The sequence below is a fragment of the Oxyura jamaicensis genome, chromosome 19 (genome assembly GCF_011077185.1).
Source record: "Oxyura jamaicensis isolate SHBP4307 breed ruddy duck chromosome 19, BPBGC_Ojam_1.0, whole genome shotgun sequence".
Lineage (NCBI taxonomy): Eukaryota > Metazoa > Chordata > Aves > Anseriformes > Anatidae > Oxyura > Oxyura jamaicensis.
This window is the reverse complement of record NC_048911.1, coordinates 7,903,705-7,918,261: the sequence shown is the minus strand read 5'-3', so window position 1 is coordinate 7,918,261 and position 14,557 is coordinate 7,903,705. Positions and strand designations below refer to the sequence as shown.

General features: G+C 55.5%; 1 protein-coding gene across 1 annotated transcript in view; it reads right to left on the bottom strand.

The window, feature by feature from the left end:
* Window positions 1-14,557, bottom strand: part of NXN (nucleoredoxin) — a 54,188-nt gene that overhangs the window by 3,262 nt on the left and 36,369 nt on the right. The window contains exons 2-7 of the mRNA XM_035342811.1: window positions 13,167-13,284; window positions 11,583-11,716; window positions 11,011-11,111; window positions 10,610-10,716; window positions 3,499-3,678; window positions 744-868 (exon numbers count right to left, since the gene is read on the bottom strand). Coding sequence (XP_035198702.1) covers window positions 744-868; window positions 3,499-3,678; window positions 10,610-10,716; window positions 11,011-11,111; window positions 11,583-11,716; window positions 13,167-13,284 — 765 coding nt within the window. The remainder of the gene's footprint in view (window positions 1-743; window positions 869-3,498; window positions 3,679-10,609; window positions 10,717-11,010; window positions 11,112-11,582; window positions 11,717-13,166; window positions 13,285-14,557) is intronic.

Genomic DNA, 14,557 nt, shown 5'->3' with positions numbered 1-14,557 from the left:
CTGACTCCCGGCAGAGCCCACACCGCCTGCTCGCGCTGGCACCGCCGCGCTGACTTTGGGCAGCTGCCAAGCCATTGGGGAAGAGGCTTGAGTGCCGGTCCCTTCCCGCTGCTCGGTCCCTTCCCGCTGCTCAGGGTGGCAAGAAAAGCAGCAGCACCGCAGCGAGGAGGGAAGCACAGCGGGGCCGACCTGGCCGCCAGCACGGACTGAAGGCAGAGCCCGGCCGGGTTTCCTGCCCGCGCAGCCGGCACACGGAGCCCAGTATTTGAAGCGGCCAAACGGAGCTGGGAGCCACAGCGTGTGAGCTCGCTGCTCCCTCCTGCCTCCCAGGGCCTGTCCCTGCCTGTCCCCGCCAGCGCTGAGGCTTTTCTGCCTCTGAACAATTGCAGGAATCAAAGTGCTGAGGGTGATCCACAGCAAAACCGGGGAAAGAGCCCCTCAGCTGCTTCAGTCCAACGTAGGCTGCATGGGGACTGAGCCAGGACTCAGGTCCAGCTTTGTTCCATGTCCCCAGCTGGCTGCAGCAGGTCCGTGCCTCAGTTTACCCTCCTGGAGAGCAGGGACAACACCACCCAACCCAGCTCAGACCTGGCAGGAAGCACTGCAGGCCTCCAGCCCAGCAGCTACCGAGAGGCCTGGCTCGGCAGCACAACTGCCGGAGATTGCCCCGTGTGCCCCGGCCCCGGAGGGGCAGGACGCAGCCCCGTGCTCGCAGGGAGCTCTCACGCTCTCCTCCCGCTTACCTCGCCCGCCACGAAGAAGAGCAACGGCGCCTCCTCGTCTTTGGCTTTGTACTTGGCAATGATTTTTTCGGCTATGGGCTGAATCAGTTGTTTCGCTGCCTCCGACTCTCCGTCGTCCTCTGAATCTGCAGGGCACAGACGTGGGGAGACGAAACAGACGACACAAAAAGGAGGTTAGGATCAAACGGCTGCGAACGGGCCAGGGCGCAGGCAGCTCCATCCCACAGCAGGACCACGGAGGAAACAGGAGCCCGAACGCCCAACGCCAACTTCAAAGCCAAGCGGCTGTGTAGCAATTAGGGAGCCGCTGAGATGCACTTTTCACGTGAGACAGGGCGACACGTCACAGAGGAGCAGCTCCTGCTCCTAAATATTTTACCACTCGCTCCCCTGGTGCTGCTGCTGAAGCACAGGGACAAACAGATCCAAAAAAAAAAAAAGCTGGTCTGCAGCTTGAAAAGCATCGGGATGTTTTGAAGACCAAATGAACGAGCTGATCTGAGGCTGCCTGCCACCCCTGCCCGCCACCCACCATCCCTCCACCTTGGGACGGCTGCTCGGCGGCTTTGCTGCTCGAGTCTCCGCGGCAGCAGCTCTGTGAAGGCAGCTTTGATTTGACAGAGGTAGAGTAGAAAGAGATGGAAACATCAATCAAACGCCAGCCACCACTGAAGTTCAAATACCGAGTTGGAAAGAGGAGAGACAGCGTCCTTGAACAGCACCTAGATGAAACGATTTCAATTTGGGGACAACTTTGAGCATTAAAAAAATAAAAATAATAATAAAAAGCAAGGAACTCTCGGTCCCCTGGTAGCGTGCAGCTTGTGTGGGCCTCGCTGGAGCCACCCAACAGGCGCTGCCCACCACCAGAGCTCTGCCTGAGCTTCCCTCCATGGAGAAGGGGATGCCGAGGACACCGCCTGCTGCTTCCCGGGGTCTGTCCTGTGTGGGTAACTGAGAAATACGCAGAGCTGTGGGGTTTGACTGATTTTTCTGCTAACAAATGCTGCTGGCTGCACTCCAGGCCAGCCCTCGACATTCTGGCTAACCTAGCCCCAAACTCTCCCGCGGCGGACGCACGGCGTTCGTGATTTATTCCCGCCTGATGCTCGTTGAGCCCGCTGACACAGCCCCGACCTCACACGCTCAGCGCATCCCAGCTCCGTCCCCGGGGCTTTGGGCTGCTGGGGGTGCTGCTGCCTGCAGGCATCGCCCTGCTGGGCTGCCCGCAAAAGCTGGGGCCAAGCTACCCAGGCACCATCCGACCTCGGCCTTACGGCCTCAAAGCGCAGGAAGCAAACTGGCACACGCGGCTACAAAGAGTAAGTGGGCTCCAAATTGCCACCAAGAGCTACGATGTCACGGGGACTCTCCCAGCAGGGCACAAGCTCGCCTGGAGCCTCCGTCCCCAGGTCCCCGGTGCGGGCCTTGGTGCCACACCGGCTGCATCTGCCCGAGCACAGCGGCAGCGGCTTCCACCAAGGCTGAGCATCCTCTCGGAGCCGAGCGAGAGCTCCTCTAGAGCCCTCTCCCAACAAACTGCAGAAAGGTGATAGAAAAACTTGGCTCAGAGCAAGCCGAAAATAACCCTTTCCAGAGGCCTGCAGCGACGGCCCCCATCAATCACACTCAGCGTGGCGAGCTAGTGCTCCCAGCCTGAGGAGAGTATTTTTGGCTCTGCGCTCACATCCCCTGCTGGGTCCTACTGAATAAATAATCAGGGTCAAAAGGAAATCTGAAAGGGAAGATGGGAAAGAGTAAGAGCCACGTTATAAACGCTGCAGAAAAAGGGGGTTTTGCTAACAAAGGGTGTGTGAGGAAGCAGGGCGAGCCTCCTGCCCGTGTCCCAGCAGCCCCCGCATCCCGGTGGGCAGGCCCAGGGGGAGGCAGGCTCTCCAGCAAAGCCCACCGCGCTCTGCACAGCATTCCAGGGACAGCCACGCTCTGAAAATCAGGGTAATTGCAGCTTCTTGTTGAGCACCCAGAGCTCCCTTGCTGTGCCTGGAGCACACGCCATCAAAGCCAAAGCGCTGGCGGGATTTCACCATCTGTTGCTGGAGAGAAGGGGCCGGGACAACCCAGCTGTGCTCCAGATGAGCTCTAGGCCCACTTCCAACCGCGGCTGAGCTTCATGGGTGGGTTAGCAGTGGCAGAGGGACACCAGTTTTCAGGGGGAAGTCTGCTCTGTCCTACAGCCAGCTCCCCACGGAGAGGGGATACCCAAGAAGCAGCAGAGCCAGCAAGCCGCCCACTGCCATGGCCTCGCTCAGCCCAGGAATTCGAGCCCTGAGCTGTGGTTTCCAGCACAGAGCTGCAGTCCCTCCTGGAGGCACTTCCCAGCCCATCCTCTCCCTCCTCCGAAACATCCCCCGAGCCTGAGGTCTCAGCTCCAGGAAGGGCCCTTCTCATCACAACCACCACCAGCGTATTTCCAGCGCTCTTCAACACTAATTAGTGTTCCCACCACAGCCACCACCGAAGCATCTTCTCTGACAGCTCCTCTCTGCTGCAAATTGCTGCTCCGCCGCACCCCTCACACTGCGGGCTGGAGCTGCAGAAGTATGGACGTGGACGAAGCCGTGCCATGAGCATGGCTCCAGCAAATCCCTGCGAGCTGTGCCAGCTCCTACAGGCCAGGCTCTAGGAATGTCACCCTCCCGAGTCCCTGGAGGGGACACAGCGAGCTGCCAAGCCCCCAGGTCACCCAAACCTTTCCCAAGCGGGGCTCTGCTCTGACCCCAGCGCGGCTCCGTACCTACGAAGAGAACGAGGCAGGGCCCCTCGTTCAGCTGCACAGCGTTGGAGTCCGTCAGCTCCAGCACGGGCTTGGGGTGCCAGGGGAACTCTCGGCACTCGACGTCGTTCAGCACCTCCACCCGCCCCTGCCGCGTGATCACCTCGCCCTGGGAGTCCAGCACGATGAGCGTCGGGATGCCTGCGACAGGAGGAAAACACGGGGTTAGCGCCAAAGCAGTAATACGGGAACGAGAGGGCACTGGGGGAAGGATCCGTCCTGCAGCCTCAGGTCTGGCAGAAGCCCAGTTCAGCGCTGCCATCACAGCTCGCGGGGTGGGAAGCAGGGTCCTGGGATCCTGTTTCTGTCCGAGGAGAGCGCTGTGACTGAGGAGGCAGAGCAGGAAGCTGGGAGGCAGCCTCTGACATCGCCTTCCCTTCCCTGTCCGAGTGCAGGGAGAGGTCACTGCTGCCTGACGCCGACGTTCCCGCGTGCAGACCGTGGCTGACCCTGCCCAGAAGCACTGGGCAGAAACCTGCGCGCACGGCAGAGCTGGGACGTCCAGGCACCACCACCCCAGCTTCGAGACACAGCTCACAGCAACGCACACAAACCTTCTCGCAGGGCGGACTGCGCGCAGCGGCGGCCAGGAAGCAGGGCGTGTTCGCTCCCAGTAGAAACCCCCACGTTTCAGCAGCTGGGAACTCCTCTGTGACCCCCCCACACCCCTTCCGACCCGCAGAAATAATTGCCCGGTCATTTTCACAGCTCTCAGATGTGTCTGCCCGGCCATGGATGTTGCACGGCTGGGACGTCGAACCGCACGTGGCGAGGCAGACACAGAGGCCACAATTACCGACTGCACCCCCACCGTCGCTGGCCCTTGGCCTGCGAGGAAGCAGCACGCTGAGCGGGAACAAAGCCAGGGAGCACCACCAGGCTCTGCTGGATGGCCCCAGCCTGACACAGCAGGGATGCAGGACCCATGGTACGGGGCTCACGGAAAGGGAGTTTTGCTGCAGACAGAGCCCCGGTGCCCTGGTCGGCAACCTTGTGCCTCCGGCACGGCAAAGCCAGCAAGAAAAGCGCCCGAGGCAGCCGCCAGCTCCCAGGCGCAGCTGGCAGGGAAGCACTTCTGTAACACATACGCAGGTTAAAGCGTTTCTCGGGAGAACAGCAACCACCACGGGCTATTAAACACAAAGACACAGACCTCACCCCAGCTCTACAACCCTGAGCTGCAGCCTGCCAGCAGCTAGGAGTGGGGGAAGCCAGACCCGGTGTCATTTTATTTGTATTGCTCTTTCCCTCCCTAAGTCCCCACCGGACCGAGAGCCCCGCTCTGACGACAGCTCCGGAGCCGCTGGCTACCTCCCGCGCTGCAAATCCATTTTGCAGATGATCACTTCACCTTTTGTAACTTCGGAGCGAGCTCCTAGGTTATGAGAAATGCCGTCCTGATGGGTTTGCACATCGCAGTTCCAGCCGTGTGCTCGCACCAGCAGCTGCTCAGAAGACCCCGTTATTGCAGTCCCCCAGACAGCACAGGGACCACGCAGAGCTGAGCCCTTAGCCCAAAAAAGAGCCTAGCATCCAGGATGGAAAGCAGGCATCCAACAAACAGGTGCAGGTGTGCACCAGAACAGCACGATTCAGGGCACGTGCACACGTGCTGACACCAGGAGATTTGCTGAGCCTTCCCTGGCCGTGCCACCAGCCCACAGGGCGATGGCAGTGCCTCTGAGCAGTGCCACGTCCCTGCCAGGGGACAGCACAGGGGCAGACAGGGGAAGCTGAGACTCCCTCGCGCACCGGTGCCGGGCTGCAGATCGCTGGCACACAACCAGCCTCGTTTCCCCAGCTGGGGAAATGAATGGTGTTGAATGTCAGTGGGACGCTGCTTTCAGGATGTGCCTGGCCTTTACGTGGAACGCCCGGGTTTGCGCTAACAGCGCCGCCGGCTGCCACTGGCCTGCACGAGGCTGCCCCGGCCACCCCCGAACTGCAGGAGTGGCACTGGAAGTCAACAGGAGTGGCTCACGCTGGTGACTTCATCTGGAAAACACACCGTTCCTCTCTCATCGAGGAGACAAAAAAACATCCCGAAAGGAAGGAAGAGGGAGACAATTTGATATCAGGCCCCGAGAGACAGGGCTCAAGCGGCCAGCGTTACTGCCAGCCTCTGCTGCCAGATCCTCGTCACTGCGTCTTTGACCCAGTTGCTATCAGGCATCACCTCCTGCACCCAGCAACAGCCTCCGAATCACAGTCAGCAAACTGAGGCAGCTCAAATCCTCCTACCCTCACCTCTCAGCCCAAAGATTAATTTTAAAAACCGCATTTGTTAGCAATGCTCCACCGGGCCGTTTTCTGAGCAGGAGAAACCAGCGCGCTCTCCCCTGCAGCTACTGCCAGCTCCCAGCACTGCGCTCCTGTGTTTGTACAACAGTGGGCTACTCACGAGCCCTCTGAATTCGAGGCATTTCTCTAGGAAATACACGGACGTCTGTCTGTCCTGGCCTGCCTGCAGGTCCGGGCGAGCAGCTGCATTCCCCTCATTCCAGCCCAGACAGCGCCGCTCACATTCTTCCCCATGCGCGGGGCTGCATGCGCCGGGTTAGCTGCGAGAGCCGCGCAGTAACAGCGTGATGGCTGGGCTTGCAAATCCTAAGGGTATGCCAAGAAAGCGATTTTCTGTCACAGAAAGGCTTATTCATTACCTGCTGGTATTCCAAATAGCTCTAAGGCAGGGAGAGGTTAAACAGACTGGAAGGAATTGGGAAATCTCGCACCGGCCCTATCCTGCAAGGCACAAAGTATCACAAAATGCTTCTGCAGCCAAGACAAGCACATGACGATCAGCATCCCACATGATTCGGATCTTTATCCTTTTGTAATTCCCACCCCTGTCCCAAACGCTCGCCTTTCGGTTCTCCCCAGACCCGCATCACACATCCAAGAGGCGCAGGCAGCCTGCAGCTCTCAGCGAGGCCACGGCTGCTCCTGTGCCTCCTCCTCTGGCCAGCCCGCCTGGCAAATCCGGCACAGCGGAGCGGAGATTGCAGACGGGCTTTGGTGACTTGGGGAAATTCTGGGCTTGGTTTAGACACGGGTTGTTGTGTTAGACCTATCCCACAGCCACCGGTGATTTCATCTGCTATGTGAACCATTTACTGACCTGATTTCCACATGCACACACACACCAAAGCAGCCAGCCACCAAAGCACCCAGCTGCAAATACAAAACTCACCCAGAAAACAAAACTCTAAGATAAATCATCTTGGGTTTAACACGTTTGGGAAACTCAGGGCTGATTTCGTGATTTTCCCTCTGTTAGGAGATGGGTGACGTGCTGGATCCATGTGTTTCACCTTTTCCCTGGCACCAGAAGCTCCCCACAAAGCTCCGGCTTCCCTTCTGGCCCCGCGTGGTGAAGGCTGAGGCTGCTGCAACACATCTGCCCCTGCTGCCACAGCCGCCCTGCTTCCGAGCGTTGCTGAGCACCCTCCTGTCTTCCCAGGCTCCGTCCTTACACACCTCATCCACACCTGCTAACCCTGGTCTTCCCCCTCCCTCCTCACCTATAGCCGCTGCTTGTTATTTTAGGGCCTTTTGGGGGCTCTGGTAATTGCCGTGAGTCATAACTCCAGAATTTCCTTATCAAGAAGGATCGCAGATCAGACATTCCGCAATGAATATTGTATAAGCTTTAGATGAGAATTAGCACAGACGGGCTGCTTGACTTTACGCATTAGAAAATGGATTCGGTTCTCACGGGGCTAGCATTTTATGAAAACACGGGGGCCAAATGATTTGTTACCGAACCTGGCAACACATTTATTTATTTATATATTCAAACCCGTATCCGACATGGAAATCTCATCTGCATTACGTCTGTTGGCTGGGCAATGTAAATCACCACGAGCAAAACGCGCAGAGAATACACCACCAGGTTTTATTGCTGTTTTTTCACCTCTTTAGAAGAAAGCTCCAGAAACCCGGTGCAGGAAACCTCTCCTGGCAGTGACTTCCCAGTCAGGCTGCGGAGCAGCCAGTGGGTGTCTGGAACAGAGCCCAGGGCAGGGGTGAAACAACGGCTTTCTGAAGTTCCCCCGAGCAACTGCGAATCCCACAGAGCCTCAACAGAGCCCACAGGAAACTTCCAGGAGCCCCCAAATCTCTCCTAGGACACACACCATGGGGCAATCCCCATCCGAGGACAGCATTTGTTACTGCTCCTCGTCCCCCAGGGAGAGGTAGGGGACTGCCCCTACGGCAGGCACCACGCAGCCAAGGAGCAGCGCACACAATGGAGAATTATTTCCAAGCAGCCACGACACCAGAAACGACTCTCTCTCAAGATAGCGCTGCACCCAGCAGCAATTTAATATAGGTGGGTATGGCCCAGCCCGCTGACTGCACAGGGGTTATGAATAGAGGCATTCAAGCAAACCCAAATAAAGGCCAATAACTCGACTTACATCTTACACTGAGGTTTTGAATGCCGTAGGGCCCAACGGAGGACTAAACCAACACGAGGTCTGACCGTCCTGCTGCTTTCCCTGCTCAGCAGCTTAGCGCTGTGCAGGAAGACAAGTTCTTTTGTTGTCCCGGCTCCCGGAAAAGCTCCGCCAGCCTTAGAAAAATGAGAGGAAAACCCACCCTGCAGGCACAACCCAAGGCACGTGCTCCTGCGCAGAGGCTGCCCGGCGCAGGAGGCCAGCAGGGAAGGCAGGGCTGCACGGACGCGCGGCGCGAGGACCGAGAACAAAGGCAGCTCCGGGGAGCAGCGCGGCGTTGTCCAAGTTTCGCAGGAAACAGGGAAAGCCAAGCAGGCACTCGAAGAGCAAAACCAGAAGCACAGCAACAAATAAACCGAGGGATGCTGGAGGTGAACAGTAGCATTTCTAAGTTTTACTGGAGATTCAGGAAAAAGACAAAGTTAGCGTGACCATTAAAAAGAAGAGAGGAACTGCAGGAAGTTGTTTCTTTGCACCAGACAAAGACGAGCAGGGCTGAGATCAGTAACCCCGACCTGAAAACCCAGCGCTGTGTGAAACCACCAGGGTGGTCACTTGGACATCTAACAGGTTACACGCTGCTGCTGGCACGTAGCTGCAGCTCCAAAGGGGGCACGCAGAGGTGCAGTTACAGAGGGCTTAGAAGATGTTTGGCAGCATGTGAGCCATCCGCTTGAGGAAAGGCAGATCAGATTACACGCAGCTGACTTTTCATTTAGGTGGAATAACCACCAGCGGTGATGAGACGAGCCCGTGACATCTAGTTCTGCTTGCAGAAAGCTTTGGACACGGCCAGCGTGGCAGCCTGCTGCGACAGCCCAGACTGCAAACGGGCAGGCACCTGCCTGCCGCTGCGCTCCCACAATCGCTCCAAAATCAGCAGAGGATGAGGAGTCAATGACTGTGCGGGGATCAGCGACAACCCAGTGCCCCCAGGAAGCTGCACAAGGGTTCCCCCCAGAGCCTCCTCCCCTCTTCTCCCAGTGCACAGGGTAGGAACCGGTCCCCTTCTGTCTTTCAAAGTGACTCTGTGCGTTGCGCTTTGTCCTTGCAGAGAGGTTCCTGCTGCATGGGAAAACCGTGACAATGAAGCAAGGCTTGCAGTCAAACATGCCAAAACCCCAAGGTCAGTGTCCCTGGGAAAGCACCCCTGCCGTGCAGGACCGGAGGGGTAATATGGGAGCTGTGCCGGCGAGGAAGGGAGCAGGGCACAGGGGAATAGCAAATATTTACATTTTCAGGTCAGCACACAACAAAGAGAGACATTTAAGGAGACAGCGGCTGGAGTTAAAGGGAAAGCTGTTGTCACTGTTTCCCTGGCTACAGCACACTCAGTGCCGAAGTATCCGTGTCTGGACACCTTATTTACAGAAAGTCCCAGTGAAACTGGCAGCAGTCCTGCAGAGCTCAGCCGAAACCGGCACTGGAAAGGTTTGTGAGCAGGCCGGGAAAGAGACAGATGGATTTGGAAAGCTTTTGCCTCATGGGAAGGTAATTAAGAAGCAAATTGATGGCTATTTAAAGCTACCTAACAGTTATTCTTGGTTTGAGGTCAGAGAACAGAGCACCGCGATGGCACCTGGGCTCACCCCAGAAGGGGTGTTCGGGGAGGGTTCCAAGGAGGATTATTTCCCCTGCCCACTGGGTTTCAGCCAAACGCTCATATCAGCAAAACCACCCCAGTTAAGTCAACACGGACGAAAAACCTGAACTAAACTCTCGTGAGGGTTCAGTCACTCTGGGACCCTTCTGCTGATGAGGCTTTGCAAAAGCACTACAGGCAAATAGAGAAGGGTGGGACCACCAGGAGGGTCCCCAGGCCCTGGGGCACCTTTGGCAACACTCCTGCTCCTCTGCCCCCCCTCACCAGCGTTGCACTAAAACATTTGAGAAGCACACACACTGCAGCAGACCAGCAGCTCCTTATCTTCCAGTCCCTTAACCACAGGTAGAAACTCCGTGTATACATGGAAGGCTTCCTCGACAGCTATTTCCCTTGTGTGTCTCTGCTGTGCAGCTTGTGCCCCGTGTGAACAACGCGCTGGTCCCCAGGAGGGCTGCTGGGAGCTTTTATCATATTCGGGACACTTTGAAAACACCCAGACAGAGCGAGCCTCTCCCCTGCCCCTCCGAGCAGCCGAGGCTGCTGGATTCTGGCACTGACACATACAGTAAAGGCAAAGCCATGGTTTACATCAAACATGCGCTCTTCTGTAATTCATGTTACTAACAGAAACCAGATGCCATCTTCCTCAGCCTCTGCAGAGAACGATCGCCTGCCTTTGCATTACATAAAACAGCAAGAAAATGAAATTTAAACCTTCAAGAAAAAGCAAAATAAATAACTCAGTAATTAGGCAAAAAACATCCAAGCCAAAAACAGCTTCCAAGTTTCCAGGAAGAATTAGGTTGTTTATGGAAGTCCTGTTTCAACTAACAGCCTGCCTGGCAGGTGGTAGGAATGTGAGTTTGTGGAGAGCAGAAACATGAGGCAGCTCTGCCTGGGGCACTGTGCTTTGCTTTGCTGTTTTCTTGTTTTAGTTAAACAAGGGGAGACATCACAAATATTCAACAAAAGCAGCAGAAAGGAGAGCCGCAGGGGCCTTTCCTACCTTGTATGCCGTAGAGTCGATTCAGGCGTGATCGTCTGGCCTCATCAGCATACGGGACAGCTACCCAGGGCATCTCGCTGAAGTACTGCTTGAAGGAGTCCTCTGACCTGTGCAAGGGGAACAGCACAGGGGATCCTGAGCGCAGCCCCTCTCCCTGCCACACTACTTCCCCTTTTCCTTGTTAAAAAGCTGGCCAGCAAGGGCCTTGCTCCATTTCATCAAACCCACCAGGCGAGGGCTGCTAGGAGGGATAAACCTGGGGAGAGCCAGACTAAAAGCCCTCAGTCCCTCAAGAAGGGGTCTGCACTGCATTTTTTTCTGATAAAATATTTCAAACCCTCCAAGACTGGTTGCCGTGGGGCAGTCAGCTCTGCCTGCACCAAGCGTTACTGCTTCATTACCTGTCTGCACTAACGAAGAGGATCTCAAACTTCTGGCCCGCCTCCTTGATTTTCCGGTAGGACTCCACCAGGACCCTCGTGAGGCTTCGGCAGGGTGGGCACTGCAAAACAACACGCACGTGAGGACGCTGTCTCCCACCTCGTTCATGGGGCCAGGCTCACACCCCAGCACGTCTAGACGATCTGGCCATCCCTGAAAGCCAGACACGATCTCTTCTCTTCTGGAGCCAGGAAACAGCCTTGAAAGTGGCCGGTGCTTATGGTAAGAGGTCACTGACTGCTTAAATTGCCAAGGAAACCTCTCCCAGTTTTAAAATCTAAAAATTCTTCCCCTTCTGAAGGGTCAGCTGAGGGTGACCCGCAATTGCAATGCTGCTGGCTTCTCCCAAAAGGACCAGGACATCTTAAGGACATCTTAACTGCTTAAACACCAACGGGACCGAGGTCTTCACCCTCCTGCAGAGCTCAGCAGGGACTGCACTCCTTGCCTGGGGGCTGCAGAAGGGATGCTCAGGACCTCCAAGTCTGCCCTGAGCTCACTGCAGTTGCTCTGCAGAGCACCTACCACTCACCCAGTGTGCGGAGAAGTAGACCCCAACGTGAGAGCCCTCCAGGGCGCTGCTGTCTAGCGTCTGGCCGTTATTCCTTAGCAGAGGCCCGGCAACAACTTCACTGAAGGGTTTTGGCCCCCAGGGGAACTCCAGACCTAGAGGAGGTTGGGATGGGGGTGGAAAAAAAAAATCACCAAAAAAATAGCAAGATACACACGGAGCATTTACAGTTTCAAAAAGTTCCACTAAAAAAAATAATCCACCTTCTAAAAGATATGTGGGGTGCTATCTGAGGCATCCTGCCGAGATTCATCCCCATCCGAGGGGGATACAGAGCTGCTCAGCTGCCTGGGCACCACCATGGCCCTGCCCGGAGCTCAGCATCGCACCCTGGGCCACCTCCTTTTCACAGGTACCTCTGTATCCTTGCCTGAGTCAGAGCAATTTCTGCTTGATGAAGCCTGCTCTGGTTTTGTGCCCGATAATGCATCTTTTCCTTATCCACAGTGTTTGTTTTAATTACGGGGGCAAGGTGGTACGTGCTCAGGAATGCAGTCAGACTGTTTGCCCCTTCCAGATAAAGCTGCTTTGCCGATTCCGGGCCTCACACCCACCCTGCCTCCCGACCAGCTGCCTTTCCCCGCAAACGGGGACGCAGATGGTGCAGGACACATCCTCGCAGCCCTAATTCCTCTGCATTTAGGGCTTTAATTGTATCAATTACCCGTGTCACTGGGCTGTTTTTTTCTGAAGTTGGACACAGGGACTTGTAGAGCGTACACTAATCCTCTGCACCCCAAAGAAAGCACGTGTGCACACACGCAAACATGTGCTTCGAATCATCTGCTGCCAGCTCCCACGGCAATCGATCCATTGAGCCAGAGATGAGGGAACATCACAGATGGCTCAGGCCACAACTGGTACTTGCTGCACAGTTTCTGCCACCAGCCACCACGTTCAACATCTACCGCATGGAGAAATGATGGCTGTCATGTGAAACAACGTGTTCGAATGGCCAGGTTAACAGCTGAACGTCAGGCTTGCAGGATCTGGGAGCGAGGGCACACATCCTGCACATTTTTGCGAATTTGAAGAAGATGAATTCAATATTAACTCCCAACACACCTACAGAAACTGAGAACGGTGGCATTTTTCTGTCTCGTTTGTGAATAATGGGGAATTCATTACCCTGCCAAAGCTCTGGTGTCAGTGATAAGCACCCACCCCGTATTTTGGAAATATTTGGCTCCCAAGGTACGGAAAGTCTGCGCCCTCGGTCTGTCTAGCCATGTGCCTCCATCACGGAAAATCTAAACTTCATGTTTCACTTAGTCTAACTTTTTCCTCATTAGCACTTCAGACAAAAATCCTGGAGGGGAAGTCTTTGTTCTCTTCAACAAGCAAAACCAAAACACAAGATCTGGCAGGAACGATGCAGAAAATGTTACACTGAAAATAATACAGTGCCTTGATTAGTCAAGTATGACAATAGTTGTTTCCTTTTTTTTTTTTCTTTTGAAACCTCCAAGGCGATTCAGAATGAACCGAAATAGTAAGGCAACTGCGTGCCAGTGTTTTCAGGGCACACAGGGCTCCAGGTCTTACCTTCTGGGTCATCTCGGATTACCAGGAGGCCGTTCCTGCAAACCACCTTCCCGGTGGAAGCATCGATAAATATCAGGGAAGGAATGTTGGAGACTCTGTACTTGTTCCACAGCTTCAGCTGTAAAACAGATCAGGAAGGGAGAGGAAGAGAGAAGAAAGGTAAGCTTGGCAGCAGGAACAGGAAGATCTCGGGGCATTAGCATCTTTCAGACAAGAGGACAGAGGTAAGAGGTAAGCAGTGAGATGGAGCTGATGCTTCAGCAATATATTTGGAAGCGTCTCTCCGTGGCCCCTGGCACAGCCTGTCCTTCCAGCTCCCGCAGAGCCGTGCCCCATCCTGCCACCTCCCTGCACCGCAGGCTGGGTGAAAAGCACCGGGAGCCACGACCGCGCTGCCTCCCTCCTGCTGCAGGCTTGCACAGGGGCGTAGGTAAAGGGCTTCTCCTCCGACCACGTCTGCCTCTTTGCAAGTAAAATGGGGCTAATACTTACCAGCCCTGTTCCGTACTTTGAGGTCTTTGTTTAGAAGACATGGTAAGCACAAATGCTTTTAATGCCACTGCTCTGAAGCAATTTGTAATGCTTCCCTGGCTGCTTCCTCCTCTCCCATTTCGATGTTCATTAAACAAACTTAACAATCCCTGCCAAGACACAGCCACGCTCAAAACAAGGCCAAAACACAGAAACACGGCTCTTCTGCAACTGGGGCTTCCCAGTTTTGTTCCCGGGAGCCGCTTAATAGGTTTGGCATCAGCCCGGGGGCTGCACGGCACAGCTCACCCGGAACGCACTGCCAGCCTCACCGCGATCCTCCGCCGGCCACAAACAAAAGCCCTGCATGCGGTAACGGCCACGTCCTGCGTGTCCCAGGCTAGATTTTGCTGTTTCCTGGTCATTTTGGCCGAGCAGTGAACTATCAAACTCTTGAATAAAACCAAACCATAGCACGGTGCCCGATGGGGAAGGAAATGAATCACTCCCCTCCCCTAGCATCTGGTGGTGCTCTGCAAATCCCAGAGGCTCCCGAGATTTACACCACTGGCATGGGCCAGCAGGGAACAGAAACCAGCAACGGGGGAACAGCTTCCAAACAGAGGCAATCCCATTTCTTAAGATATGAACAATTTGGGGAACAAGGGATGGGAGCGCATGAAAGGGATGCAGCGTTCAGGCAAAGCAACCCGGCCTCTCTGCACCCTCTCCAGAGATCTGATGAAGGGGAAAAGCTGCACCCACACTGAGGTTTCAGTGGCACTATATTAAATACTTTTTTCAACATCTTTTATAAAAGATACCTGAGTGAGTTACAGGAGTTAACCTACTTCCAATGCGGTGCACTCAAAATCCTCCTGGGTCTAAAGGAAAGTGTTAGCGCTGATCTAGGAAGACGC